Consider the following 26,131-nt stretch of genomic DNA (forward strand, 5'->3'; position numbering starts at 1 on the left):
GCAGCACATGGAGTGAAAGGATTACAGGAAAGAGGAGGGAGCCACCGAATGTGGTAGGCTCATTGGGTTGGGGGCAGGAAAGAGATGCTTAGGCCTCCAAAGGCATATCTGAGGTTCTGTGCATCTGCCCACTTTGTCCTTCGTCTTGGTTAAACTGCAGAAATGCAAGTTTCTGACCCTTCCCTGCTGGTGTCGGCGGGAAGTTCTCTGAGCGGTAACGTCACTGAGGTGCAGAGATCCGGCGGCCTGGGACTGTGTCGCATTGAGTAGTCTGGCACTGGAGCCATAGAGGCAGTGTTTGCGGGCATTATGCATCGCCTCACTTTACTTCTTAAATCAGGGGTACACTTCAAACAATAATAGAATAAACCCATTGAAGCAAGAATGTACTTCCACCCTTTTTAGAGGTAAACTCTTGGGTATCTGTAAAGGACATAACATCTGGGGTATTATTTATGTTTGGGGTACACACTTTCTTAAAGCGTGAATGCTGTTGTGTAGCAGAGGATTTTGTTTTGCGTGGGGTGGCACGTCTTATTATCCGGCCTTCCAGATTTAACAGAACTGATCACGCTAGTGCTTCAATGGAAAACATTTCATACAAGAAAAGAGTGATCCTTTCAGGCCAAGCGGGGTCCCAGATTGGAGGGCATTAGTTTGTCACTCCAGGCTTAAGGCAAATTTCCTGACATAGATGTTGACAATTTTGTGGTGGTCTCAGCGTTACATAAAGATTGCACCACTGTTAGACTCTGGACTGTTACATATTTTTGGAACCGTAATAAGCCTGGTTAAAAATCCATTTGGGAAGGATATTATAGTGGAAGAAACAGAGCCTGTAGTACTGTTATATACATTTGGACCATAAAGCACTGTAGACCCCAAATGGATATAGGTTATTTTCTCATTGGTTCTCTGTAACCAAATCGCATAACATTTCATATTGGGATCCTCTGTTTCTGTTGCATAAAATGATTGTTGCACATTATTTTTAAGGTCTAGTCCGCTGTTTCTTGTATATTCTGGTGTGCTGCGCATAGACCTGGACCTCTTGTAGTGTGAAGAGCTGTGAGACACTCGAGAGGTGGCGTTCATCACAGAGAGTGTTTGACTTGGTCCCACTAGCTGGGCCTGCCTGGATCTACAAGTATCAGACCCCTAGAGATCTGGATGATAATGTGATGGGCTTCCTGTCTACAGGCTACATTTACTAAGGACACACTACTGCACATAAGGGAAAGGACTGCAAGATGTCTCACATGTACTATGGCCTGGTGTTGTGTATATTTTTCCAGCATGGAATAGATTGAATCCATGCTCCTGCATAGAAAGGGTTAAGCACTCCCACACCTCTATATCAGATGTCCCCTCTATCACAGTATTTGTCACTCCCCTCCCCCTCGGAGCACCAATCCTCCATCGCATTACTAACCACACAAACCCAAATCACAAGATACGGGGTGCTGAACGGTCATTAGTGAGGGTCCGGCGTAACCGCACGCCTCTGCGTATGGATGCCAGCATATCACCTGCTGGGGGTTCAGATCCGGTTCTGCCGCCCCCTGGTGTAGGGCCTAGACTCCGATCTGGGGCAGAAGGGAAGGGGAACTGCCCATCTCCTAGAGCATGTGCTCCAGCTGCTAATTCTCCAATCTTCTCCACAAGGCTGTGCCGATTGGCGGCAAGGAGTCCCCCTCCCATTTCTTCTTCGTCACATCCTCCACCACCGTACACAGACATTTCTCCGTCTCCTCCCCAGGCTGCATTGGGAAGGCTCAGACGTTTTGGGGATGACTTGGCATAGTCAAGGGAACTTTGATCATCGGCTCCCAAATAGAAGACACACTCTTCACTTCCCACTCTGGAACGGCTTCCAAGACCTCCTGGAGAATCTGGAACTGTGGGTGTCCTCACTGGCACTATTGGAGGCCGACACGGAATGGGACCGGCATTGGACAGTGTGCGTCTGACGGTAGGCTTGGTGGAAGGGGTGCGTCTTATTGTTGCGACTCCGGGAGTGGAGCCAGGTGGAGGTGTGGTGCTGGGTAGACCTGCTGTAGAAGCTGGGCGCTTGGTCTGAAGCAGGCGACGATAATTTTGGGCCAGGCTACTGCTCCTGGGGACTGTGGAAGATCTGTCAAATTCGCCAGACCCCTCTGCGTCCCCATCGCCATTAACAGAGTAACAGTCGTAATCGGAACCTGCGAGAGGACCAGGAGAACAGCTGATTACGATTTGGCAGCTTAAAAAGAAAATTTGGACACCTTTGCATATTGTGAGTGATCCTCAGCAAGTCAGGATAGTCTAAAAATAACTTTTGTCTTTTTAAAAAGCGTTTTTACTTCTCAAGGAAAAGATATTGGCAAATACTCTGTGGGACATTTTAACAGCCCTTCAAATGACAAGGCAGGTTTGTGGTCTGTCTGTAAAACTGATGTAAAGTCCTGTATCCATCAGCGAATGTAGTTGGAGTGTTTGGCTAAAATGAGATAAAATTACATTTTATGTACCTTGGGAAGGAATGGTATCCTCCGAACACGAAGGAGTTGTGGTCTGTGTGCTATATCCACTTGAGTATTGTAAGGAATCTCGACTGTTCTTCTGATGCTCTAAACTCAAGCCTCGTGTTAAAACCATCGCCAAGTCGCTCGCTGCAGGAGACACGACTTCTCCATGCTGCAGAAGCACATGCAAGTGCATTAAAAATGCGTCACCTTTAAGATTTCAATACAGTGCATGATATAGACCAGTGAGTCAAAAGGATTTCTGTCTTATTTACTGTGTAAATGTGTGAATCCACTTCTGACACATTTAGCATGTGTGTAAAATAATTAAAAGTGAAATTCTGAAGATTCTGAAAACCCTTCTTATGACTTTGCCTGCTATATGCCCTGAAATATGCCAAACATCTGATTAGTCCTGCCTGGTGGGATCCAACCGCACACTGCAAATGGCTTTTACGTTAACTTTTGGCGTAACAGACGTGACTCTTCTTTTCCCATTTGTACTGGTGCCTGCAGTACAGAAAGAGCCTACCTTGGCTGCAATAACTGCGGGGGACATACGAGGCCGGTATGGGTCTTCCAGACTCTGATACCCTGGGCCAAGCTCTGCCTCACGCAGATGTTCCACGCGGTCCTTCCTACGTTGTAGAGAACTGGCAGGAGGTGTTTCGTAAGGACCGGAGCGGGACCAGTCCTGTAAAACAGATATGGAATTTGAAGGCTACAACGTATGCACACTGTTTATATAAATGTGCATTTTACTTTCAATGGCATACGATTATAACAGAAGAAGGAAGTACTCACTGAAGTGGGCGAACTACACTCACTGACAGACTGACATGTCTCAGACGCTTCTGAAGACGCAGAGCTGGAGGATTTCTGAGGTAAGCCAAAGGCAGCGAATATGTTAATAGGATGTGGAATAACGAGAGAAGGATCATATCGCAAGTAAAGGATAAACAATTATTCCTATGAGGACCATCAAGCGGAGCATCTTTGATGGTGCTCAGTTTGACTATGCATCATGCTAAATGCATGTTGTCATTGTTTAGCCTGTACAGGAATTAGGAATTTACTGAATATCTATTTAAACGCGTTTGAAGAAGACATAGATAGTTATTTACCTGACTGGTGATATCCGATGGCATTGGTGATGGAGGCTTGGAGTAACTGGCTTCATGTGAGCTGCATCCGGAATCGTGGGAGGACACACTTATTAATCGATGAGGGCCCCCAGTGGGCTGCGGGAGGCTGCGATAGCGACACGCGGAACCCGGTGAGTGGGGTTGCGTGGCAGCTGACCAGGAAGGGGTCTTTGTACTGTGATGAATGGGAGGGGAAGGGCACAGGAGTGAGGGGGTGAAGTGGTCAGATGGAGGGTTTAAGAAGACTCATGTGGAGGAAGAGACTGTTTAACGCAGTGTGGATGTGGTTAGGTATGTGCATATGCTTTTTATACGAAAACATTTAGTAATCTGAAATCATTTATCTTGAACGCATGTGCTAGTGACATTGTAATAAATCCTCATACACTGTTGGTCACATGCAGTGGAGCAATACTGAATAGGAAGTGCATAAGAAGTACCTACAGGTACCAACTACTTACCTACACATGCTGGATTTGCGTGAACAGGAGCTGTTGGGAGATGATGGTGGTGTCTGATAAGACCAAGAGTAATCGGATCCTTTCAGGTCCTTGATGACCTGGAAGAAAAAAAAAACATTGAACACGGTCATGAATTTGGCTTCGATGCACTATATTGTTCTGCATAGTTTGTAGTATTATTGGAATTAGTATGTTGGTTGTCCATTTGGCCTGGATTTGGGTACTGTTGGAACAGATCAGGGCATAGTACCATGTTGGGGTCATTGTTTGGCTAGGATATGGTACTACCGCGATGGGCTGGGTTGTTGATATTGTTGAGCTGAAGTATAGTAATGTTGGAAGGGGCTTTGTCCTAGAATCACACTAGGACCGCATCTAGGACTGGACTGAGTTGTGTTGGAGATTTCTAAGCCAAGTTGTTATACAGTTAGGCTGGGCTAGGTTGACATCATTTGCTCTCTCAAATGTACACTATGGACGGTTGTCGCTGGCAAGAAGCGTAACACGTCAGAGTTGATGATGATTTGGTGCCCACTTTTTCCAACACATAAAAGGCTTCATAGAGGACCCATTAACTACAACACCATGCTACTTCTTCCAGAAGTCCTGCCAAGCAGCCTAACCAAGATGAAGGTAGGAGATTTTGTGGGTCTGTATTGCTGCACATGGATGTCACCCGCACACCAGCAGTTTCACCCATACAGCTGGTCGTGGCGAACACTGAGTGAATAAAAGACCCCCCTCGACTTGCATACAGACAGGGGAGGCATCCCAGGGAGCTCCGGTGCCATCTTGGATGTCCGCGATGCTCTCTCCAACCATCCCCAACCTCTGACAAGCCGCCAGAATGAATGTGCGACTGAAGGAAGAAAGGTGTGGATTGGCCAGAAACACACAGTAAATCTTAAAGGGGCCTTGCATATAATTAGTACTTTTTTTGTTCCGTCTCATGGAGGCGGGGAGATCCTTGGAGAGATATTTTAACCTTATTTACGATCTAACCAGTGCCTTTGATTATTTGATTCTTCTTTTTTGACTGTGCTTGACCTCACTGTTGGATTTTCCTATGGTAAATACACCCACTGCCACTTTATTATGTACACCTGTTCAATTGCTTGTAAGCACAAATAGCTAATCAGCCAATCATATGGCAGCAACTCAATGCATTTAGGCATGTAGACGTGGTCAAGACAACTTGCTGTTTAAACCAAGCATCAGAATGATGAAGAAAGGGGATTTAAGTGACTTTTAAGGCATGATGGTTGTTGGTGCCAGACGGGCTTGTCTGAGTGTTTCAGAAACTGCTGATCTACTGGGATTTTTACGCACAACCGTCTCTAGGGTTTACAGAGAATGGTCAGAAAAAGAGAAAATATCCAGTGACGGAAATGCCTTATTGATGTCTGTCGAAATGACAGAAAGGCAACAGTAACTCAAAGAACCACTCATCACAACCAAGGTATGCGGAATACCATCTCTGGATGCACAACATGTCGAACCTTGAAGCAGATGGGCTACAGCAGCAGAAGACCCCGCCGGGTGCCAGTCCTGTCGGCTAAGAACAGAAAAACTGAGGCTACAATTCGCACAGAATCACCACAATTGCACAATGGAAGACTGGAAAAACGTTGCCTGGTCTGATGAGTCTCGATTCCAGCTGCGATATTCAAATGGCAGGGTCAGAGTTTGGCATAAACAACATGAAAGCATGGATCCATCCTGCCTTGTATCAATGGTTCAGGCTGGTGGTGGGGGTGGTGTAATGGTGTGGGGGACATTTTCTTGGAACACTTTGGGACTCTTAGTACCAATTGAGCATCGTTTAAACACGGCAGCCTTCCTGAGTATTGTTGCTGACCATGTCCGTCCCTTTATGACCACAGTGTACTCATCTTCTGATGGCTACTTCCAGCAGGATAATGCAGCTCATATCGCACGGGTGCCTTAATTCACTTTGGTGGCAGCGTTTTTTTCTTCCCTGTCTTCTCTTTCTTCTCTATTGACAACCACCTGCAGGTACCCTTGAGGCTCGAACTATTGGCTTCTTATTCCACACAAGCAAAAAACAGATTCTACCTCAGATGGAGCAATTCTTCACCTGGATCCAGTCCTATATGCAGATGTCAGTAGCCCAAGCTGCTCTCAAGACAGACTTTCCATTCAGCTAACTTTTGCCTCAGCACTTGTCCCCTTTGGCTTCAACCACCTCAGAACAGTGTTTGACAGACAAAAGAAGAAATATTGGATATCAGAGGGAGGGGGAAGCCTCTGCTTTGACTCCTAGGACTTTGAAGAAAATCCCACCCCAGCACAGACCTCAGTAAACATAATCCTAAATCAGATGTTGTCAACCCTGGTAATATCTGGACACCCTTCTTTTGTTTTGAAGGCAGGGAAGATCCCTACATCAACTGCCCCTTTCCAGTACAGAACTCTCGCCACAATCTGTTAGAGTGACCTTAGGCTTGTCATGTTGGCTAGTTTAAACATGTGGTAAGGTTTAGCTGCTCTGTGGTTGTAATGTTGGGCTGTTCTAGGTCAGTGGTGTTATTTGTGCTATTTTGGATGGACAGTACTTTCTTTTTAATATTGGTACAATTTGGCTGGGCTTTGGTACCATTGCACCTGGTTTCGTTGGTTGTACTGTTGTGCCGTGTTATGAGAGATTTTGTCGGCTGGGGTATGTTATTGTTGAGCCTCCATTCACTACATCTCCCCACTTTTCTCAGGGCTCGGCCGGTTTGTGTTCTTGGGCTGAGCTGAGTATTTGTTGTGTTCCTTGGGGCTATAATATCATTATGCTCCCTCCTGTTCTGCGGAATGTGTACTTTCAGCACTTCTCCTCTCAGTTTCGGGGAAGCTGCTCCCGCCGGTGGGGATGGTGGTTTTAAAGCTGGTGCCTCCGGCATGTGAAAGGCTCCACAAAGGACAAGACAGCTACATCTCCCAACATTCCTGGCAGGATGCCTCATAATCGATTCCGTTGAGGGGCGCTAAGGCAAGATAAGGGAAAAAACAATAATAGTGTAGGGTGTATACAAAAACAACAAAAATTTTATATAGCGTCAGTTGCACTCACAATAGTGCCGGAAATACTCTTGCATTTCATAAAGTGTTGTGTAGCTGAAAACAGAAGAGACACAACCAATAGGGTAATATTGTTGATTACAAGCTTATGAGAAGGAATGCAAAAGAAAGCGCTCACAAGATTCCATGCACATCCACCTATGTGCAAAGGAAAGGGTTCCTATATCCTCCCCCCTGAGCGCCCTTTGCACATAGGTGGATGTGCATGGAATCTTGTGAGCGCTTTCTTTATGAAATGCAAGAGTATTTCCGGCACTATTGTGAGTGCAACTAAATAAAATTTTTGTTGCTTTTGTATACACCCTACACTATTATTGTTTTTTCCCTTATCTTGCATGAGCGCCCATCAACGGAATCGATTTTGTATTAACACCTGGAGACAGGTGCTTTTAAGCTGCAAGAGATAAAAAGGAAAGTATTGAATTTTAATTACATTTTTTTCTCACACTGGAACGTACTAAGCTTTTCCCAAACCACTCTTTAGATTTAGGATGCATCATAATCCAGAAAAGGTAGGATATTTCTGTGGGGCAACCCATGTGGTCTTCCTGTGGTACAACAGTGACTTCTCTTACTTCTTCCTGCAGCTGCCATCTTAGACAAACGCTCCTCTGTGTCTCTCACCTCTTGTTTACACTGGTGTCTTGGTAAATTTTTGTGATCGTCATTTTCCTGCAGTGTTTTATTGAGGTTTCACCTTTTTGATAACTACGTGTCATTATGTCTGCAGGTACCATTGAGATGTCACAGAGAAAAGAACCTGCGGATCTTCCAGGGCTTGCGTTCTACTAGGGATTTTGTTGTCTTTGCTGTATCAGTGAACTCGGGGCAACCCCTTGAATTTTTCCCACAGAACAATGTGACTTTGTCACCCATCATCTGGCATCAGCCATGTTACGTGCAAGTGGCAGTCTTGCTAAATTCTGCGTTTATTTGGGGTCTTGACATGTTTTTTTCTCTTCATTTTTGGCCACGTTAATCTTCCTCTTTGTTGTTTTTTTCATTCAGGTTTTATCTGTCAATAACTACTTGTTGATACAATTGCAGGTACCCTTAAGGCTCCAAGCACTGGACTATTGGTTGCTTCCAATTAGGAGCCTACAGCCACAATTACACAATTACAAAGGTACAAACCTGCTAGACTTCTTGCAGTAAAGGTTCACTTCTTGTGCTCATGGTCATTACACACATGCCCCTGCCTCCTGATTCTGCCAATCTGTCCTCCTATACCTGAACAGGCAAAACTAATTCCACCCCAGATGGAGCAATTGTTTGGCTTGTTACGTTCATTAGCTGAGTTCTTCTTCACCTTTTCAACTGCTACAGATCCTAACTGACTTCTCTTTTGCCTTGTACAGTTTTACCCAGAACTGGGTTTTGCAGTAGCATCAGAGAAAGAAGCTACTTCTTCCGAGTTGGAAGCCATTGACTCCAAACGAAAAGAGTTAACCTCAACACACGCTTCTGTAAATAAGCTCCTGCATTTGATGATGGCAACTTTGGACATATAGTAGAAACACAAAAACTTTCAAGCAGATAAGATCCTCAAAGGTCAGCAGCCTTACACCAGTCGTTTCTTGCTGTTATATGTGTTGGGTTGGGCTAGGGTAGCACGTGCCTAGACTTAGTTTTATTACTCTTGGGCTGGACTCTAGTAATGTTGAGGTGGTTATTTTTATGGACTGTGGTTTGCTTTTGTTTCTGATCTTGGCCTAATTGCTTGGATTAGTGAGCTGTGGTAGGCTGCATTTTACTTCAAGCAGGTGCCACTGGGATGCATGGGAGCTCGAGACCTGCTGCCCCTGCATATAAAAGACTTTGTGAACAACTTCACAGCAGCCTTTGTTTCCTTCAAGTTGATTTTCCCAACATTCCTGCTTTTAAGAACAACTGTGACTGTTGTGTTATTCATTCAGGTTTCCTCTGTTCATAACTACATGTTGGTATGTCTGCAGGTACACTTGGCATTGCGGTACAGTCCATGTAACCATGGCCCCTAACATGAAAGCTGAACCACAGGTGTTTCTCCTTCCAGAAGGGACCTAATCTTCCAGCTGTCCTCGGCTGCACCAACAGGTGAGACGCTTTTCATCCCATCACTCTGAGCTTCATTTTTTTGGTGCTTGGACCTCATGGGCTACAACAGCCAGGACCTATTTCAAATCAATGAGCTCTGAAAGCTTCACCAGGCCCTAACCTTCATGAACTAAGGAGCTTTGTATATGATTTGATCCCTCTAACTATTCCTGTTTGGTCTGAGCGCACATCTTCGAGTACACACTTCTAGTATTTCCCTTGGTTATCAAGCTGTAACGTCGGTTGACATTTGGTCCTTAGCACTGTCCTATGGTTCTGTTGGGATGGGCTAGGGTAACTTTGGGCTTTGGGTGGTACTACTGGGCTGGGCTATAGCAACTTTAGACTAGTTTCAGTTGCAATTGTTTTTTAATCCGTTGTAATGTTTGAATGTGTTGGATATGGTATTGTTGGGCTGTTGTACTCAGCTGTAGCACTATTGGGTTTGGCTAGGATAACTGGGCATTTTGTCTCCGAGTTGGATTGGGCAGGGACAACGTTGGGCTGGGTTCATTTTCTGTACTGTTGGGATGGATGTGTATCACTTTTGGCTGGGCTCAGTTGAGATGGACTGGATATGGTACACTTGGGATAAGCTGGACTACCTTAACTTTGGGCAAGGCTCGGTTGTTCTGCTGTTAGGATGCGCTAGCATAACTTTTGTCTGTGTTTGGTATGTTTGGGCTGGTATATGGTAAGTGGTGTGGTGCTGTTAGATAGTGGTAACTTTTGGGCTTTGTTTGATTGTTAAATGGTCCTGACATTGTACTGTTGGGATGAGCTAGGGTGTCTTTGGTCTGGGCTTGGCTCATTTGGGTTATGGTGCCGCTGGGCTGTCCGTACACTGCTTTCACGCTGCTCACCTGTTCACTGGCCGGTGGCAGTTTATGAGGTTCCTTTGTTAGCACCATCAGATCCTCAATGATTGCTTGCAGGTGGGTGACCTCTCCCAGCATGTGGATCTCTCCGGTCTGCAAGGCGGAAAGCACAGCATCACAGGGCAGGTCAACAGAAGAAAACATGGCGGCCATCCTTTAGCACTATGTGCTGTGTTCTCCAGTCACATGTTTGCTATGAGATGAACTTTCTGGTGTGTACTCAGAACTGATTACATCTAAACACTTGGTAAAACTGTGCTAAATATATTCAGTGCATTAAACTTTAATTGACTTAACTGATTGAGCTATTTGGTTTGTGTCATCATACAACAGGGGACATCCTGCAGGCTGTCTACTACTGGGACCCACTTACCACCACGGGCTGGAGTAAGGCAATGAAGGTGCAGAAGCGTCCTCGCTCTTCTATCAGAGCCCTGCGCACTGCCTGTTTCTCTGTCTCTTCGAGGAGCAGGTACATGTCATTAACGTCCTGCAGAGCATGGTCCAGCTGGGGCTGCAGTTCTCCCTTACCTAAAAGAGAGGAAAGCTGCCTTTGGTACGGGGTAAGGCATGTGTGCAGCGTTTAGGGTAGGTAAGCACAGGACAGTTTATTAGCCCTCTAATATTTACCCTGCCTGACCTCTAGAGGGCAGTATAAGTCATGTAATGCTTTCACACTCGAGGGCACTGTCTCTATACCCCTGTCTCAGTTGCAGTGGTCTGCTTACCAATGTTCACTCTGCGCACACGTTTTGCAACCAGCATACAAAGGAAATGTATGTGCGCACAAACGGTTGGTTTAGCGTACGGTAAAGTTACTGTATTTTACGGGAGAGTGTGTTTTTTCTAATTTTGTTTTGCTCAAATGATAATGATAATTAGAGGAAACATTGCGGCTCACGCTTTGGAACAAACTGTGTTTTTATCATGCTGAACTCCAGGTGTCACTGCAATGAACCAATAGCAATTCCTACTAACACAAGACTTAGAAACGTCGTAAGAGATAAAATTAAATTCTAATTAAGATTTGTAAGGATAAAAGCTACAATTTCATGTGAATGCCTGTAAAGTCGTATTCTGTGTATTTAGTGCTTTTGTAGTCACACTGATTGCAGTACCCTACTGTGTGCCGATGTTCTTGGCAGGTGTGTATTTGGCATGGAATTGACTTATTTCACTTTTTTAAGGCAGGTTTAAAGGGTAAACGTGTTTGGGTAACTGCGCTGTTTCTTAATTCAGTAACACATAGCATCTGGTCGCTGTCCTGTATTGCTTTTTGCGTATCTGTCTTCATGGCTGTTTGTTGCTACTTACCGAGGACTTCTACAGGAATGCAAGAAAATCATCGAGGTGATTAAGGGATGGAGGAAGGAGAAAAGAAAATGAGAGACATTCCATGAGAGATGGTAGAGGAGAAATACCATCCACCCCCAGCAACCCAACACTATCTATTCCCACCAATACGATCATGCAGTAAGTACTTGAAGCTATTCAATCCTTGCAGTTAGCAGCTCATCTCTTATAAATCTTTTACATTACAAAGAAACCACATAGCTATCTCCATATAACCCTTAAAATGTAATGTTTTCTTGTAAAATAAGTAAATCCCCTCTTAAACTGAACATGAAGGAAGCTGGCAGGCGAGATGTTGATGAGCCCTGTTTACATTGCATGGAGGGCCCCTGTGCATTCAGTATAAGTGACAGGACACTTGCGGTAAGTCATTTCTGTGTTTAGCTATCAGCGGCTAAAATGGCAGGCATAACACTTAGTACCCGGCATCATCACGTGTTTAATTTGTTACTCCCTGTGTTCTCATTTAACAATTTTCTGATTGTCACGTGTATCATGACTTTCAATGTACTGTACCCATACTCATGACTTTTAACTGACCACCTTGTGGTGGCATGTGCTACATTTTGCTACGTCTTTTAATATTTATTAATCTAATTTATTTAGTGTATGGTTTTGACGTATTCATTACAGGGATTAAAGTCTCAACCCCTTTCCTATTTTAAGGGTTTATTTAATTCTGTCTTGAATTCATGCAGTTCTGAGAGGTTTGCAGATGTTAATGTCTCAGCTTATAGGCTCTGTAAAAAAGGAAGGAGAAAAGCACCTTTGCGAGCTTTCTTTTGCAGCTTCAGCGTATCTGAGGATTTTTTCTTGATTTCATGGCGGGCTCTTTTATATTCTGCAGGGATTAAGAGGAAAACGTTTTTGAGAGATGCGCCGGCACCAGAGGTTATTACGAGGTTGGTGTTTGTCGGGTCCAGCAGTACGTGTTAAAGTGTATACTCTGGACATGCTACTGTACAGGCACAGAAGGCCACGTGTCTTACCTCTCGCATGCTCTTTGTCGAGTGTGTTTGCGGTCTTCTTCCAGTCCTCTATTCTCTCCTGGAGAGGGTTTATTAACGTTTCCATGAGAGCACTATGAGGAGATAGGGAGAAAATTGAGGTATCGCTGGACAAAAAGCTAAACATAATATATCCCTTATTATTCCATAGCTTCAATGGAGGAGCAGAGTTCACGTAGCAGGGTTTGTCCTGACTTTACTCTTGTCTGTGGGAGCTCAGTGTTTGCGCATGCTTTACCCGGTCATAACTGATTTAAGCTTGGTTTATTCTAAATTAGAATCGGTGGTGGATAAGTCACAGATAATTCAAGCTTGACCTTAACAGGCACATGTTATGGCAGGTTAGTGCTTGACTGCTGGATAGTTATTTCCTTTCGTGACATTAGTACGTTTCTGGATTAATATGGATCAGATTGACACACTCCATACTCACTTTGTGAAGTGCCTCAGTTTGCTCTCGATGCTCCGATGTCTCATACACATCCTTGTTAGTGCTGATCCAATGTCACGTGTGGCTCCTGCAAAACACTGCAGAGTTACATCTGACCCACAAAGGACAAAACTCTACAGCCTAGCTTTCAGCTTGTCCCTCCTTCGTTGGATTTCTTGCATGGTACTCATGCTTATCCCTGTACATATTCTGGTTTCTTCATGGGATCTGTTACAGGCCAGATATATTTGTAGTCCCAGCCTCCAGACCAACTTGTATTGTACCAGTCAGCCTGGAAGGAACAGCTCTATATCTATATGACATCTAAAATTATATAGAACATTGCTTAAGAAATGGCTCTCCATATCTAAATCTTACCTCTGGTATTGGTTGCCATGTCTGCCACTTTCTGGAAGGCATCAAGAAAAGCGACTGCTGCCAGCACAGTGGTCCTAAGGTAGAGAAAACACTGTGTCAGAAGCAGGTCCAAGTCACTGAGCAGGTATTGGCAGGTGCAATGTTGCCCAAACTAACCCTTCTGACTAATGGATCTTTGCTCTACTTGTGGGGGCGAGCCTTCTGACTAAGGGATCCTTGCTGTACTTGTGGAGGTGAGCCTTCTGACTAAGGGGTCCTTGCTCCACTTGTTGTGAGCCTTCTGACTAAGGGGTCCTTGCTCTTCTTCGCTCCGCCTGTGTTGGGCCGCTGGACTAAAGAATCCTTGTCCCACCCAACATCATCTGCAGGGTTCTACTGACAAATAGGTGTATTGGTAACCGCCGTAAAACTGACCAGGATGTTTTACAGACACGAAAACAGGTGATTGCATTTTACTTGTTGAGTCCAATATAGTATGTTTTACAGAAAAACCTAGAGAATACATTCTATTCAAGTCATCCACGTTCTAGCAAACTCACCTGAGCTGCGAGTGCAGTTTTGTGGCTTTAGAGTTAAAATCCTCCCAGATTGGATAAGAACTCTGTGAATGGCAAATAGTGACATTGTTAGAAAAAAATCTTGCAGCCGCGCTTCATTCCAGAACCTGACTTAGTCCACATGAGCTACTCATTTTCTACATTTTATTTAACCCAATGCGGGTGGGTTTATGTACATTGTTTGGAAGGGTTGGCACATCTATATTATGGATAACCAACGTTATTAAATACTTCTTCATATATAGGAAAGGCTGAACTTGATGGACGCATGTCTTTTTTCAGCCTATATAACCATGTAACCATGTAACTTAATACTCTCCCATTTATCTTCTGCCATTACGTTCAGGGTTAATCATCTGTTCTTAGATTATCGCATTGTCTGGTGATATCTTGGGGTTTGTATTTTGGGCATCTCCCTTACACAATGCTTTCATTTAAAGGAAGCAAAATATCACATGATTCCAGTCACCGATATAGTATGACCAAGGCGCCATGCCTTATTCTAGGGGCCCTGAACCGATCCACTGCTCCTTGGAGGCCAGCTGTAGGACACTGACTGCTCTTATGGGTACAGTGTGTGGGACCACATCCTGAATAGTTGGGCAGCCTATGGTACTATTGTACAGATCTAATTTTCTAACAAAACAATTAAAGCTCTTTTAAAATGTGGTTCACTCTAAACATCTAAGATCTCATCTTCATGTGTATTTTTCCCTTAGTTATGATTATTATGCTTTATCTGTGCCAGTAGTAACAGATGCCTTTATGTGCTAATTATCTGGCTTGGCTGTGTATGCAGAGACAGGACAAACAATGCATTATCTGCTAGTGACACATACTTGGTATTGGCGGCTAGATCACTGCACACATGCATAGCTGCAGGGGAAAAAAACTCTTCCCATACCCGATCCAATGGCTAGATTGAGCTGAGGACTCCTTAAAGGTTCAGTGTGATTGTCGGACAAGCGGCGGGAGACGGCCTGAAGATGCAGTGTGGGACAGACGGTGAGGGGGGTTTCTTGAAGGAGCAGTGTGAGCGCGGAATAGGCAGCTTGGGATTTCCTGAAGATGCAGTGTCGGACAAGCAGTGGGGGAATTCCTGAAGATGCAGTGTCAGACAAGCAGTGGGGGATCGCCTGAAGGAGCAGTGTGAGTATGGGACAGGCGGGGGAATTCCTGAAGGGGCAGTGTAAGTGGATGACAGGCGGCGAGGGACCTCCTGAAGGAGCAGTGTGTAACAGACAAAGAAGGATTTCCTGAAGCTCCAGTGCGAGTATGGGACAGGCGGCAGGGGAACTTCTGAAAGTGCAGTGTTAGTGTGGGACATGCGGCAGGGGAATTTTCTGAAAGATGCAGTGTCGGAAGGCAGCGGGGGAATTCCTGAAATTGCAGTGTCGGACATGCAGCGGGTGAATTCCTGAAGATGCAGCGTTGGACAGGCAGCAGGGGAATTCCTGAAGATGCAGTGTGAGTGTGGGACAGGCACCGGGATCGCCTGAAGGAGCAGTGTGTAACATGCAGCGAAGGATTTCCTCAAGCTCCTAAGCTCCAGTGTGAGTTTTAAGTGTTGGTATTTACTGCAATGTGAGTATGGGACTGGTGACCTGGGATTTCCTGAAGGAGCAGTGTGAGCGTGGGACATGCGGCGGAGGATTTCTTGAAGATGCAGTGTGAGTGTGGGACATGCGGCGGGGGATTTCCTGAAGATGCAGGACAAGCAGTGGGGGAATTCCTGAAGATGCAGTGTGAGTGTGGGACATGCGGTGGGAAATTTCCTGAAGATTTAATGTGAGCGTGGGACATAAAGCGGGGAGTTCCTGAAGATGCAGTGTGAGCGTTGAACATGCGGCAACGGATTTCCTGAAGAGGCAGTGCGAGCGTGGGACATGTGGCAGGGGATTTCCTGAAGAGGCAGTGTGAGCGTGGGACATGCGGCGGGGGATTTCCTGAAGAAGCAGTGTGAGCATGGGAAATGCGGCGGGGGATTTCCTGAAGATGCAATGTGAGCATGGGACATGCGGCGGGGACTTCCTGAAAATGCAGTGTGAGCGTGGGACATGCGGCGGGGGATTTCCTGAAGATCCAGTGTGGGCGTGGGACATGCGGCGGGGGATTTCCTGAAGATGCAATGTGAGCATGGGACATGCGGCGGGGACTTCCTGAAAATGCAGTGTGAGCGTGGGACATGCGGCAGGGGATTTCCTGAAGATCCAGTGTGGGCGTGGGACATGCTGCAGGGGATTTCCTGAAGAGGCAGTATGAGCGTGGGACATGCGGCGGGGGATTTCCTGAAGATGCAATGTGAGCGTGGGACATAAAGCGGGGAGTTCCTGAAGATGCAGTGTGAGCGTTGAACATGTGGCAGGGGAATTCCTGAACATGCAGTGTGAGCGTGGGACATGCGGCAGAGGATTTCCTGAAGATCCAGTGTGAGCGTGGGACATGCGGCAGGGGATTTCCTGAAGATCCAGTGTGAGCGTGGGACATGCGGCAAGGGATTTCCTGAAGAGGCAGTGCGAGCGTGGGACATGTAGCAGGGGATTTCCTGAAGAGGCAGTGTGAGCGTGGGACATGCGGCAGGGGATTTCCTGAAGAGGCAGTGTGAGCATGGGACATGCGGCGGGGGATTTCCTGAAGATGCAATGTGAGCATGGGACATGCGGCGGGGACTTCCTGAAAATGCAGTGTGAGCGTGGGACATGCGGCAGGGGATTTCCTGAATATCCAGTGTGGGCGTGGGACATGCGGCGGGGGATTTCCTGAAGATGCAATGTGAGCATGGGACATGCGGCGGGGACTTCCTGAAAATGCAGTGTGAGCGTGGGACATGCGGCAGGGGATTTCCTGAAGATCCAGTGTGGGCGTGGGACATGCGGCGGGGGATTTCCTGAAGATGCAATGTGAGCGTGGGACATAAAGCGGGGAGTTCCTGAAGATGCAGTGTGAGCGTTGAACATGTGGCAGGGGAATTCCTGAAGATGCAGTGTGAGCGTGGGACATGCGGCAGAGGATTTCCTGAAGATCCAGTGTGAGCGTGGGACATGCGGCAGGGGATTTCCTGAAGATCCAGTGTGAGCGTGGGACATGCGGCAAGGGATTTCCTGAAGAGGCAGTGCGAGCGTGGGACATGTGGCAGGGGATTTCCTGAAGAGGCAGTGTGAGCGTGGGACATGCAGCGGGGGATTTCCTGAAGAGGCAGTGTGAGCATGGGACATGCGGCGGGGGATTTCCTGAAGATGCAATGTGAGAATGGGACATGCGGCGGGGACTTCCTGAAAATGCAGTGTGAGCGTGGGACATGCGGCAGGGGATTTCCTGAAGATCCAGTGTGGACGTGGGACATGCGGCGGGGGATTTCCTGAAGATGCAATGTGAGCATGGGACATGCGGCGGGGACTTCCTGAAAATGCAGTGTGAGCGTTGGATTTCCTGAAGATGCAGTGTGAGCGTGGGACATGCGGCAGGGGAATTCCTGAACATGCAGTGGGGGATCGCCTGAAGGAGCAGTGTGACTATGGGACAGGCGGCGGGGGATTTCCTGAAGTTGCAGTGTGCGTGTGGGACATGCGGAGGGGGAATTCCTGAAGATGCAGCGTCGGACAGGCAGCAGGGGAATTCCTGAACATGCAGTGTGAGTGTGGGACAGGCACCGGGATCGCCTGAAGGAGCAGTGTGTAACAAGCCGTGAAGGATTTCCTTAAGCTCCAGTGTGAGTTTTAAGTGTTGGGATTTCCTGCAATGTGAGTATGGGACTGGTGACCTGGGATTTCCTGAAGGAGCACTGTGAGCGTGGGACATGCGGCAGGGGATTTCCTGAAGATGCAGTGTGAGCGCGGGACATGCGGCGAGGGAATTCTTGAAGCTGCAGTGCAGACAGGAGGGGGCTATGCGTGTTCTAATGCATTCTATATACTGGGGTACCGTACTTGTTCTGATGCCCTCTATATACTGGGGGACTATGCGTGTTCTAGTGCCTTCTATATACTGGAGGGGATATGCGTGTTCTAATACCCTCTATATACTGGGGGGATATGTGTGTTCTAATGCCTTCTGAATACTGGAGGGCCGTGCATGTTCTAATGCCCTCTATATACTGGGCGGGCTACGCGTGTTCTAATGCCTTCTCAATACGGGAGGGGGGTATGCATGTTCTAATGCCTTCTAAATATTGGGGGGGGGCGTGCATGTTCTAATGCCTTCTATACACTGGGGGCCGTGTGTGTTCTAATGCCCTCAATATACTGGGGTGCTATGCATGTTCTAATGCCCTCTAAATATGGGGAGGCTATGCGTGTTCTAATGCCTTCTAAATACTAGGAGGCAGTGTGTATTCTAGTGCCCTTTATATACTAGTGGGGACTCAATGTGTGTTCTAGTGCCTTTTATACACTGGGGCTATGTGTGTTCTAATGCCCTCTATATACTGGGAGGTTGTGCGTGTTGTAATTCCCTGTATATACTGGGGGGCTATGCGTCTTCTGATACCCTCTATATACTGGGAGGGGCTATGCATGTTCTAATGCCTTCTATATACTATGTGTATTACAATACCTTCTAAATAGTAGGGGCTGTGAATGCCGTGTGTATATTCTGGGGGGCTGTGCATGTTCTAATGACCTCTATATACCGGAGTGGGGTTTAGCAGCAATGCTTGTTTTAATGCCTTCTAAACACCGGGTGGCTGTGTGTATTCTAATGCCCTCTATATACTGCCCATGCGTGTTCTAATGCCTTGTAAATACTGGAGGAGGGCAAGCATGTTCTAATACCCTCTTTATAGTGAGGGGCTGTATATGTTCTAATGCCTTATATATTGTGGGGCTGTGCATGTTATAATGCCCTCTTAACACTGGGGGATATTAGTGTTCTAATGCCCTCTGTATACTGGAGGGGATATGTGTGTTCTAGTGCCCTCTATATACTGGGGATATGCATTTTCTAATGCCCTCTATATACTGGATGGGCTATGCATCTTCTAATGCCTACGGAATACTGGAGGGCCATGCGTGTTCTAATGCCCTCTATATACTGGGGGGCTATGCGTGTTCTAATACCCTCTATATACTGGGGGAGGCTATGCGTGTTCTAATGCCCTCTATATACTGGGTGGGCTACGCATATTCTAATGCCTTCTAAATACCGGGAGGCCGTGCATGTTCTAATGCCCTCTATATACTAGGGGGTGATGCGGGTTCTAATGCCCTTTATATACCAGTGAGCTATGCATGTTCTAATGCCCTCTAAATACCGTGAGGCTGTGCAGCGGGGGAATTCCTGAAGATGCAGTGTGAGAGTGGGACATGCAGCAGGGGATTTCCTGAAGATGCAGTGTGAGCGTGGGACATGCGGCAGGGGATTTCCTGAAGAGGCAGTGTGAGCGTGGGACATGCGGCAGGGAATTTCCTGAAGATTTAATGTGAGCGTGGGACATAAGGTGGGGGAATTCCTGAAGATGCAGTGTGGGCGTGGGACATGCGGCGCGGGATTTCCTGAAGGAGCAGTGTGAGCATGGGACATGCGGTGGGGGAATTCCTGAAGATGCAGTGTGAGCGTGGGCCATGCGGTGGGGGATTTCCTGAAGATGCAGTGTGAGCATGGGACATGCGGCGGGGGAATTCCTGAAGATGCAGTGTGAGCATGGGACATGCGGCGGGGATTTCCTGAAGATGCAGTGTGAGCGTGGGACATGCAGCGGGGGATTTCCTGAAGATGCAGTGTGAGCGTGGGACATGCGGTGGGGGATTTCCTGAAGATGCAGTGTGAGTGTGGGACATACGGCAGGGGATTTCCTGAAGATGCAGTGCGAGCGTGGGACATGCGGCAGGGGATTTCCTGAAGATGCAGTGTGAGAGCGGGACATGCGGCGGGGAATTTCCTGAAGATGCAGTGTGAGCGTGGGACATGCGGCGGGGGATTTCCTGAAGATGCAGTGTGAGCGTGGGACATGTGGTGGGGGATTTCCTGAAGATGCAGTGTGAACGTGGGACATGCGGCGGGGAATTTCCTGAAGATTTAATGTGAGCGTGGGACAAGCAGCAAGTGAATTCCTGAAGATGCACTGTGAGCGTGGGACATGCGGTGGGGGAATTACTGAAGATGCAGTGCAAGCATGGGATTTCTTGAAGATGCAGTTCGAGCGTGGGCCATGTGGCAGGGGAATTCCTGAAGATGCAGTGTGAGCGTGGGACATGCGGCGGGGGATTTCCTGAATGAGCAGTGTGAGCGTGGGACATGCGGCGGGGATTTCCTGAAGATGCAGTGTGAGCGTGGGACATGCGGCAAGGGAATTCCTGAAGATGCACTATGAGCGTGGGACATGCGGCGGGGGATTTCCTGAAGTAGCAGTGTGAGCGTGGGACATGCGGCAGGGGAATTCCTGAAGGAGCAGTGTGAGCGTGGGACATGCGGCGGGGGATTTCCTGAAGATGTGGTGCGAGCGTGGGACATGCGGCAGGGGATTTCCTGAAGATGCAGTGTGAGAGCGGGACATGCGGCGGGGAATTTCCTGAAGATGCAGTGTGAGCGTGGGACATGCGGCGGGGGATTTCCTGAAGATGCAGTGTGAGCGTGGGACATGCGGCATGGGATTTCCTGAAGATGCAGTGTGAGCATGGGACATGCGGCAGGGGAACTCCTGAAGGAGCAGTGTGAGCGTGGGACATGCGGCGGGGGATTTCCTGAAGATGCAGTGTGAGCGTGGGACATGTGGTGGGGGATTTCCTGAAGATGCACTGTGAGCGTGGGACATGCAGCGGGGGATTTCCTGAAGATGTGGTGCGAGCGTGGGACATGCGGCGGGGGAATTCCTGAAGATGCAGTGTGTGCGTGGGACATGCGGGTGGGCGATTTCCTGAAGATGCAGTGTGAGCGTGGGACATGCAGCGGGGGATTTCCTGAAGATGCAGTGCGAGCGTGGGACATGCGGTGGGGGAATTACTGAAGATGCAGTGCAAGCATGGGATTTCTTGAAGATGCAGTGCGAGCGTGGGACATGCGGCGGGGGATTTCCTGCAGATGCAGTGTGAGCGTGGGGCATGCGGCGGGGGATTTCCTGAAGATGCAGTGTGAGCGTGGGACATGTGGTGGGGGAATTCCTTAAGATCCAGTGTGAGTATATGAAAGATTATGGGAGATTTTCTGTGATAGGCCTGGGATTTCCTGAAGGTGTAGTGTGAGTGTGGGACAGGTGGGAGGGGGCTATGCATTTTCTAATGCCTTCTATATACTGGAGGGGATATGCATGTTCTAATGCGTGTTCTAATGGCCTCTATATACTGAGTGGGCTACACGTGGTCTAATGCCTTCTAAATAGTGGTGGGGGCGTGCATGTTCCAATGCCTTCTATATACTGGGTGCCATGCGTGTTCTAATGCCCGCTATATACTCGGGGGCAATGCAGGTTCTAATGCCCTCTATATACTGGGAGGCTATGCGTGTGCTAATGCCCTCTATATACTAGGAGGCGGTGCGTGTTGTAGTGCCCTCTACATACTGGTGGGGGCTAGATGTGTGTTTTAGTTCCCTTTATACACTGGGGCTATGCATGGCCTAATGTCCTCTCTATACTGGGTAAGGCTATGCGTGTTCTAATGGCCTCTATATACTGGGAGATTGTGCGTGTTCTAATGACCTCTATATACTGGGTGGTGATGCGGGTTCTAATGCCCTTTATATACCAGTGAGCTATGCATGTTCTAATGCCCTCTAAATACCGTGAGGCAGTGCAGCAGGGGAATTCCTGAAGATGCAGTGTTGGACAGGCACCGGGGGATTTCCTGAAGATGCAGTGTGAGCGTGGGACATGCGGCGGGGATTTCCTGAAGATGCAGTGTGAGCGTGGGACATGCGGCGGGGATTTCCTGAAGATGCAGTGTGGGCGTGGGACATGCGGCGGGGGATTTCCTGAAGATGCAGTGTGAGCGTGAGACATGCGGAGGGGGATTTCCTGAAGATGCAGTGTGAGCGTGGGACATGCGGTGGGGGAATTACTGAAGATGCAGTGTGAGCGTGGGACATGCGGCGGGGGATTTCTTGAAGATGCAGTGCAAGCGTGGGCCATGCGGCCGGGGAATTCCTGAAGATGTAGTGTGAGCGTGGGACATGCGGCGGGGGATTTCCTGAAGATGCAGTGTGGGCGTGGGACATGCGGCGGGGAATTTCCTGAAGATGCAGTGGGAGCGTGGGACGTGCGGCGGGGAATTTCCTGAAGATTTAATGTGAGCGTGGGACATGCGGCAGGGGATTTCCTGAAGATGCAGTGCAAGCATGGGATTTCTTCAAGATGAGGTGCGAGCATGGGACATGGAGCAGGTGAATTCCTGAAGATGCAGTGCGAGCGTTGAACATGTGACAGGGGAATTCCTGAAGATGCAGTGTGGGCGTGGGACATGCGGCAGGGGATTTCCTGAAGATCCAGTGTGAGCGTGGGACATGCGGTGGGGGAATTACTGAATATGCAGTGCAAGCATGGGATTTCCTGAAGATGCAGTGCGAGCGTGGGACATGCGGCAGGGGATTTCCTGCAGATGCAGTGTGAGCGTGGGACATGCGGCGGGGGATTTCCTGAAGATGCAGTGTGAGCGTGGGACATGCGGTGGGGGAATTCCTTAAGATCCAGTGTGAGTATATGAAAGACTATGGGAGATTTTCTGTGATAGGCCTGGGATTTCCTGAAGGTGTAGTGTGAGTGTGGGACAGGCGGGAGGGGGCTATGCATTTTCTAATGCCTTCTATATACTGGAGGGGATATGCATGTTCTAATGCGTGTTCTAATGGCCTCTATATACTGAGTAGGCTACACGTGGTCTAATGACTTCTAAATACCGGGAGGCAGTGCGTGTTCTAATGTCCTCTACATATTGGGGGGGGTATGCATGTTCTAATGTCTTCTAAATAGTGGCGGGAGCGTGCATGTTCCAATGCCTTCTATATACTGGGTGCCATGTGTGTTCTAATGCCCGCTATATACTCGGGGGCAATGCAGGTTCTAATGCCCTCTATATACTGGGAGGCTATGCGTGTGCTAATGCCCTCTATATACTAGGAGGCGGTGCGTGTTATAGTGCCCTCTACATACTGGTGGGGGCTAGATGTGTGTTCTAGTGCCCTTTATACACTGGGGCTATGCATGTTCTAATGCCCTCTATATACTGGGGGAGGCTATGAGTGTTCTAATGGCCTCTATATACTGGGAGATTGTGCGTGTTCTAATGCCCCCTATATACTGGTGGGAGCTCGATGAGTGTTCTAGTGCCCTTTATACACTGGGGGCTATGCGTGTTCTAATGCCTTCTATATACTGGGAGGCTATGCGTGTTCTAATGCCCTCTAATACTGGGTGGGCTATGCGTGTTCTAATGCCCTCTAATACTGGGTGGGCTATGCGTGTTCTAATGCCTTCTGAATAGTGGAGGGCCGTATGTGTTCTAATGCCCTCGATATACCGGGGGGCTATGCGTGTTATAATGCCCTCTATATACTGGGGGGCTATGCTTGCTCTAATGGCCTCAATATACTGGGTGGGCTACGTGTGTTCTAATGCCTTCTAAATACCGGGTTGCTGTGCGTGTTCTAATGCCCTCTACATATTGGGGGGTGTTATGCATGTTTCAATGCCTTCTATATACTGGGTGCCTTGCGTGTTCTAATGCCCTCTATATATTGGGTGTTATGAGAGGGTTCTAATGCCGTCTTTATGCTGAAAAGGCTATGCGTGTTCTAATGCTCTGTGTATTGTGGGGGGTTGTTTGTGTTCAAATGTCCTCTATATTCTGAGGGGGTCTATGAGTGTTCCAATGACTTCTATATACTGGGGAGATATGTGTGTTCTAATGCTTCTTAATACTGGAGGGCTGTGTTTGTTCTGATGCCCTCTATATACCGGGGGGCTATGCATGTTCTCATGCCCTCTATATACCGGGGGGGCTATGCATGTTCTCATGCCCTCTGTATACCGGGGGGGGCTATGCATGTTCTCATGCCCTCTGTATACCGGGGGGCTATGCATGTTCTCATGCCCTCTATATACCCGGGGGCTATGCATGTTCTGATGTCCTGTATATACTGGGAGGGTGGTATGCGTGTTCTAATGCCTTCTAAATACTCTGGGCTATGCATGTTCTAATGCCTTCTAAATACTCTGGGCTATGCATGTTCTAATGCCCACTATATACTGGGGGCCATACATGTTATAATGCCCTCTGTATACTGGGGGGGTGCATGTGTTTAAATGCCCTCTGAATACTGGAGGACCATGCATGTTCTAGTGCCCTCTGTGTACTGGGGTGCTGCGTGTGTTCCAATTCTTTCTATATACTAAGGGGTCATGTTTGTTCTAATGCTGTGGATGTTCTGGGGGGTTGTGAGTGTTCTAATTTCGTGGATATACTGGGGGGCCGTGAGTGTTCTAATGCCTTCTGTATACTGGGGGGATGTGCATGATCTAATGCGCTCTATATACTGGGGTGGGGTGTTTTAATACCTTGTGTGTACTGGATGGCTGTGCGTGTTCTAATGCCATCTATATACTGGCGGGCCGTGTGTATTCTAATGCCATTTATATACGTCGGGGCTGAGCGTGTTCTAGAGCCGTCTATGTACTGGGGGGGCGTGCATATTTTTTTTGGGTTGCAGCAGACGGCTGAGTTTGGGTATTGAATGCATACATTGAGTTCCACCGGTGACCTTGGTCTCTGCTCATCAGTATGGCTAGCTGCGTTTCGGTCGGTCGGTGGCATATTTCTGGAGGTGCTACTGATATGCGATTAGATTGGGGAGGAGGCATTGTGTCTGGGGGAATAGGCTAAATGCTTCTCGTGTCTGGCAGCCAGCACAGGCCAGCGATGTCACTTATTGCTTTTGCGTGTAAAGCCACCAGTTCCCCAGTACGGACTGGCCCTAGCAACACGCAGACCAACGGGACAGGAATGCTAAGCGGTGGCACAGGCTGCATGGAAACCCTGGACACTGGCACAATTAAGCTGATCTTAAACGGACCTTGCAAAATGTGCGCTTTGCTGTAATGCCATCATTGACCTTGCGCAACAACAGACATTTTGTGGGATCCCTGCGGGTTATCACACTGCAAAAAAAGCATCAGCCGTGCCATTGTGTATCTCATGGTAGGGCTGGCTCCCTTTGTGGTCGCTGAGCCTTCCTTAGCATTGTGTTGTTGTGCTAGTCAATGCAGTGCGGGGATCGCTGAGCTTCCCCAGATTGCAGCATTCAGTATCTGCCGCAAAACCCCTGGCAGGGAAGCTCTCCTTCCCTAGTACCCCACACACCGAATAATACAGTCATGATAAATTGCATGCGATCACTGCACAGTATGACTCCTTTGTAAGCCAGTGTTTACCGTATTACACCAGCAGTGCAGCAAACTGAGCACAAGAGCAGACATCGGAGCGAGCGCCCGATTTATTAACTGGGAGCCACCTGAGCGGCGCGCCTCCTCCTCTCTACTATTGCAATATTAACATGCAAGCTAATGAGTTACCTTCATGTCATTGATGATGGCCTGGAACAGACCCCCTAGCGCCCCACACTCCTTGTCCACTGATTCCATGATGCACCCAAAGTGGCACAGGCTTGCAGGAGCCCCTCAGTCTAGGGGGTAAAATCCAGCTTCCAATCCAGATGGGAGATCAGAGTGTGAAAAAGATGGCAAATTCCAGAGAATTCAGCAGTGCTGGGACCTCCTCCCCTGTGAATTGGTGTCACCCACCTCCCCCCACCCTTTCCCTTTCTCCCCCACTTGTTATTTCCCCCTATTGAACCTTTTCTAGTGGATGTCAGTCTCTGCATTCAGATGCCCCATGTCCAAGGGGAAAACGAGCCAGACACTACCTCCCAGAACCATCCCTGCACAGGGGAGGGGGTAAGCGGTCCTGGGAATGGCATTTACCAGAGCTGTGCAAATTGGTGACAGACAAGGCACCACCAAGCGAGAAGTAAATGCAGCGGAGAGCAGATCTGCAGCAAGCCTTGTGAGTGTGGAGGCTGCAGTGCAGCAGAGGAGGCAGGAGACTGGAGGGGGAGGGAGGCAATGATCTGTCACACGGAGGAGGGGGTGAAGGAGGGAGCCAGTGTCTGTGTTAAAAAGCTCACTATGTCTAGCCCCCCCATTTATCCTCACTAAACTCAAACCCCACTCAGCCGAGCACCCCCACACCTTTACATTGCCTGTAATGCAGACCTGCCTGAGGGTGCAGTACGTGACAGTGATAGCTATTCCTGAAATATTAAAAGTAGTGGTTA

The 26,131-nt window shown here is 48.0% G+C and overlaps 1 protein-coding gene across 4 annotated transcripts; it reads right to left on the reverse strand.

Moving 5' to 3' along the window:
• Positions 1 to 1,446: 1,446 nt before the first annotated feature.
• Positions 1,447 to 25,439, reverse strand: LOC149299354 (protein MTSS 2-like). 4 transcript variants are annotated; one of them, XM_089486379.1, is made up of 15 exons: positions 25,371 to 25,439; positions 13,859 to 13,920; positions 13,320 to 13,393; positions 12,945 to 13,029; positions 12,494 to 12,585; positions 12,271 to 12,345; positions 11,466 to 11,474; positions 10,525 to 10,682; positions 10,137 to 10,244; positions 4,111 to 4,208; positions 3,629 to 3,824; positions 3,309 to 3,383; positions 3,037 to 3,198; positions 2,511 to 2,676; positions 1,447 to 2,201 (listed from the first exon to the last, which is right to left on the reverse strand). In XM_089486379.1, exons 1-15 carry the CDS (start codon positions 25,437 to 25,439, stop codon positions 1,447 to 1,449), a joined length of 2,184 nt encoding a protein of 727 aa, XP_089342505.1. The 4 variants fall into 4 exon arrangements, with proteins under 4 accessions (XP_089342505.1, XP_089342509.1, XP_089342508.1 ...); XM_089486383.1 differs by lacking the exon at positions 11,466 to 11,474 and having other exon boundaries at positions 3,629 to 3,755; XM_089486382.1 differs by lacking the exon at positions 11,466 to 11,474 and having other exon boundaries at positions 3,267 to 3,383; positions 3,629 to 3,755.
• Between the last annotated feature and the right edge of the window lie 692 nt (positions 25,440 to 26,131).

This window comes from Sceloporus occidentalis, unplaced genomic scaffold (genome assembly GCF_023333645.1).
Source record: "Sceloporus occidentalis isolate IW3139 unplaced genomic scaffold, rSceOcc1.0.p SCAF_29, whole genome shotgun sequence".
Lineage (NCBI taxonomy): Eukaryota > Metazoa > Chordata > Lepidosauria > Squamata > Phrynosomatidae > Sceloporus > Sceloporus occidentalis.

Bases quoted from the DNA above. Each gene is read 5' to 3' on its own strand.
- LOC149299354 (XM_089486379.1), bottom strand. From the start codon at position 25,439: ATGGAATCAGTGGACAAGGAGTGTGGGGCGCTAGGGGGTCTGTTCCAG. The intron at 13,921-25,370 runs GTAACTCATTAG...TGCCATTCACAG, and splicing joins CCATCATCAATGACATGAAG to AGTTCTTATCCAATCTGGGA. The intron at 4,209-10,136 runs GTGAGCAGCGTG...TTTTTCTTCCAG, and splicing joins TGCCACCGGCCAGTGAACAG to GTCATCAAGGACCTGAAAGG.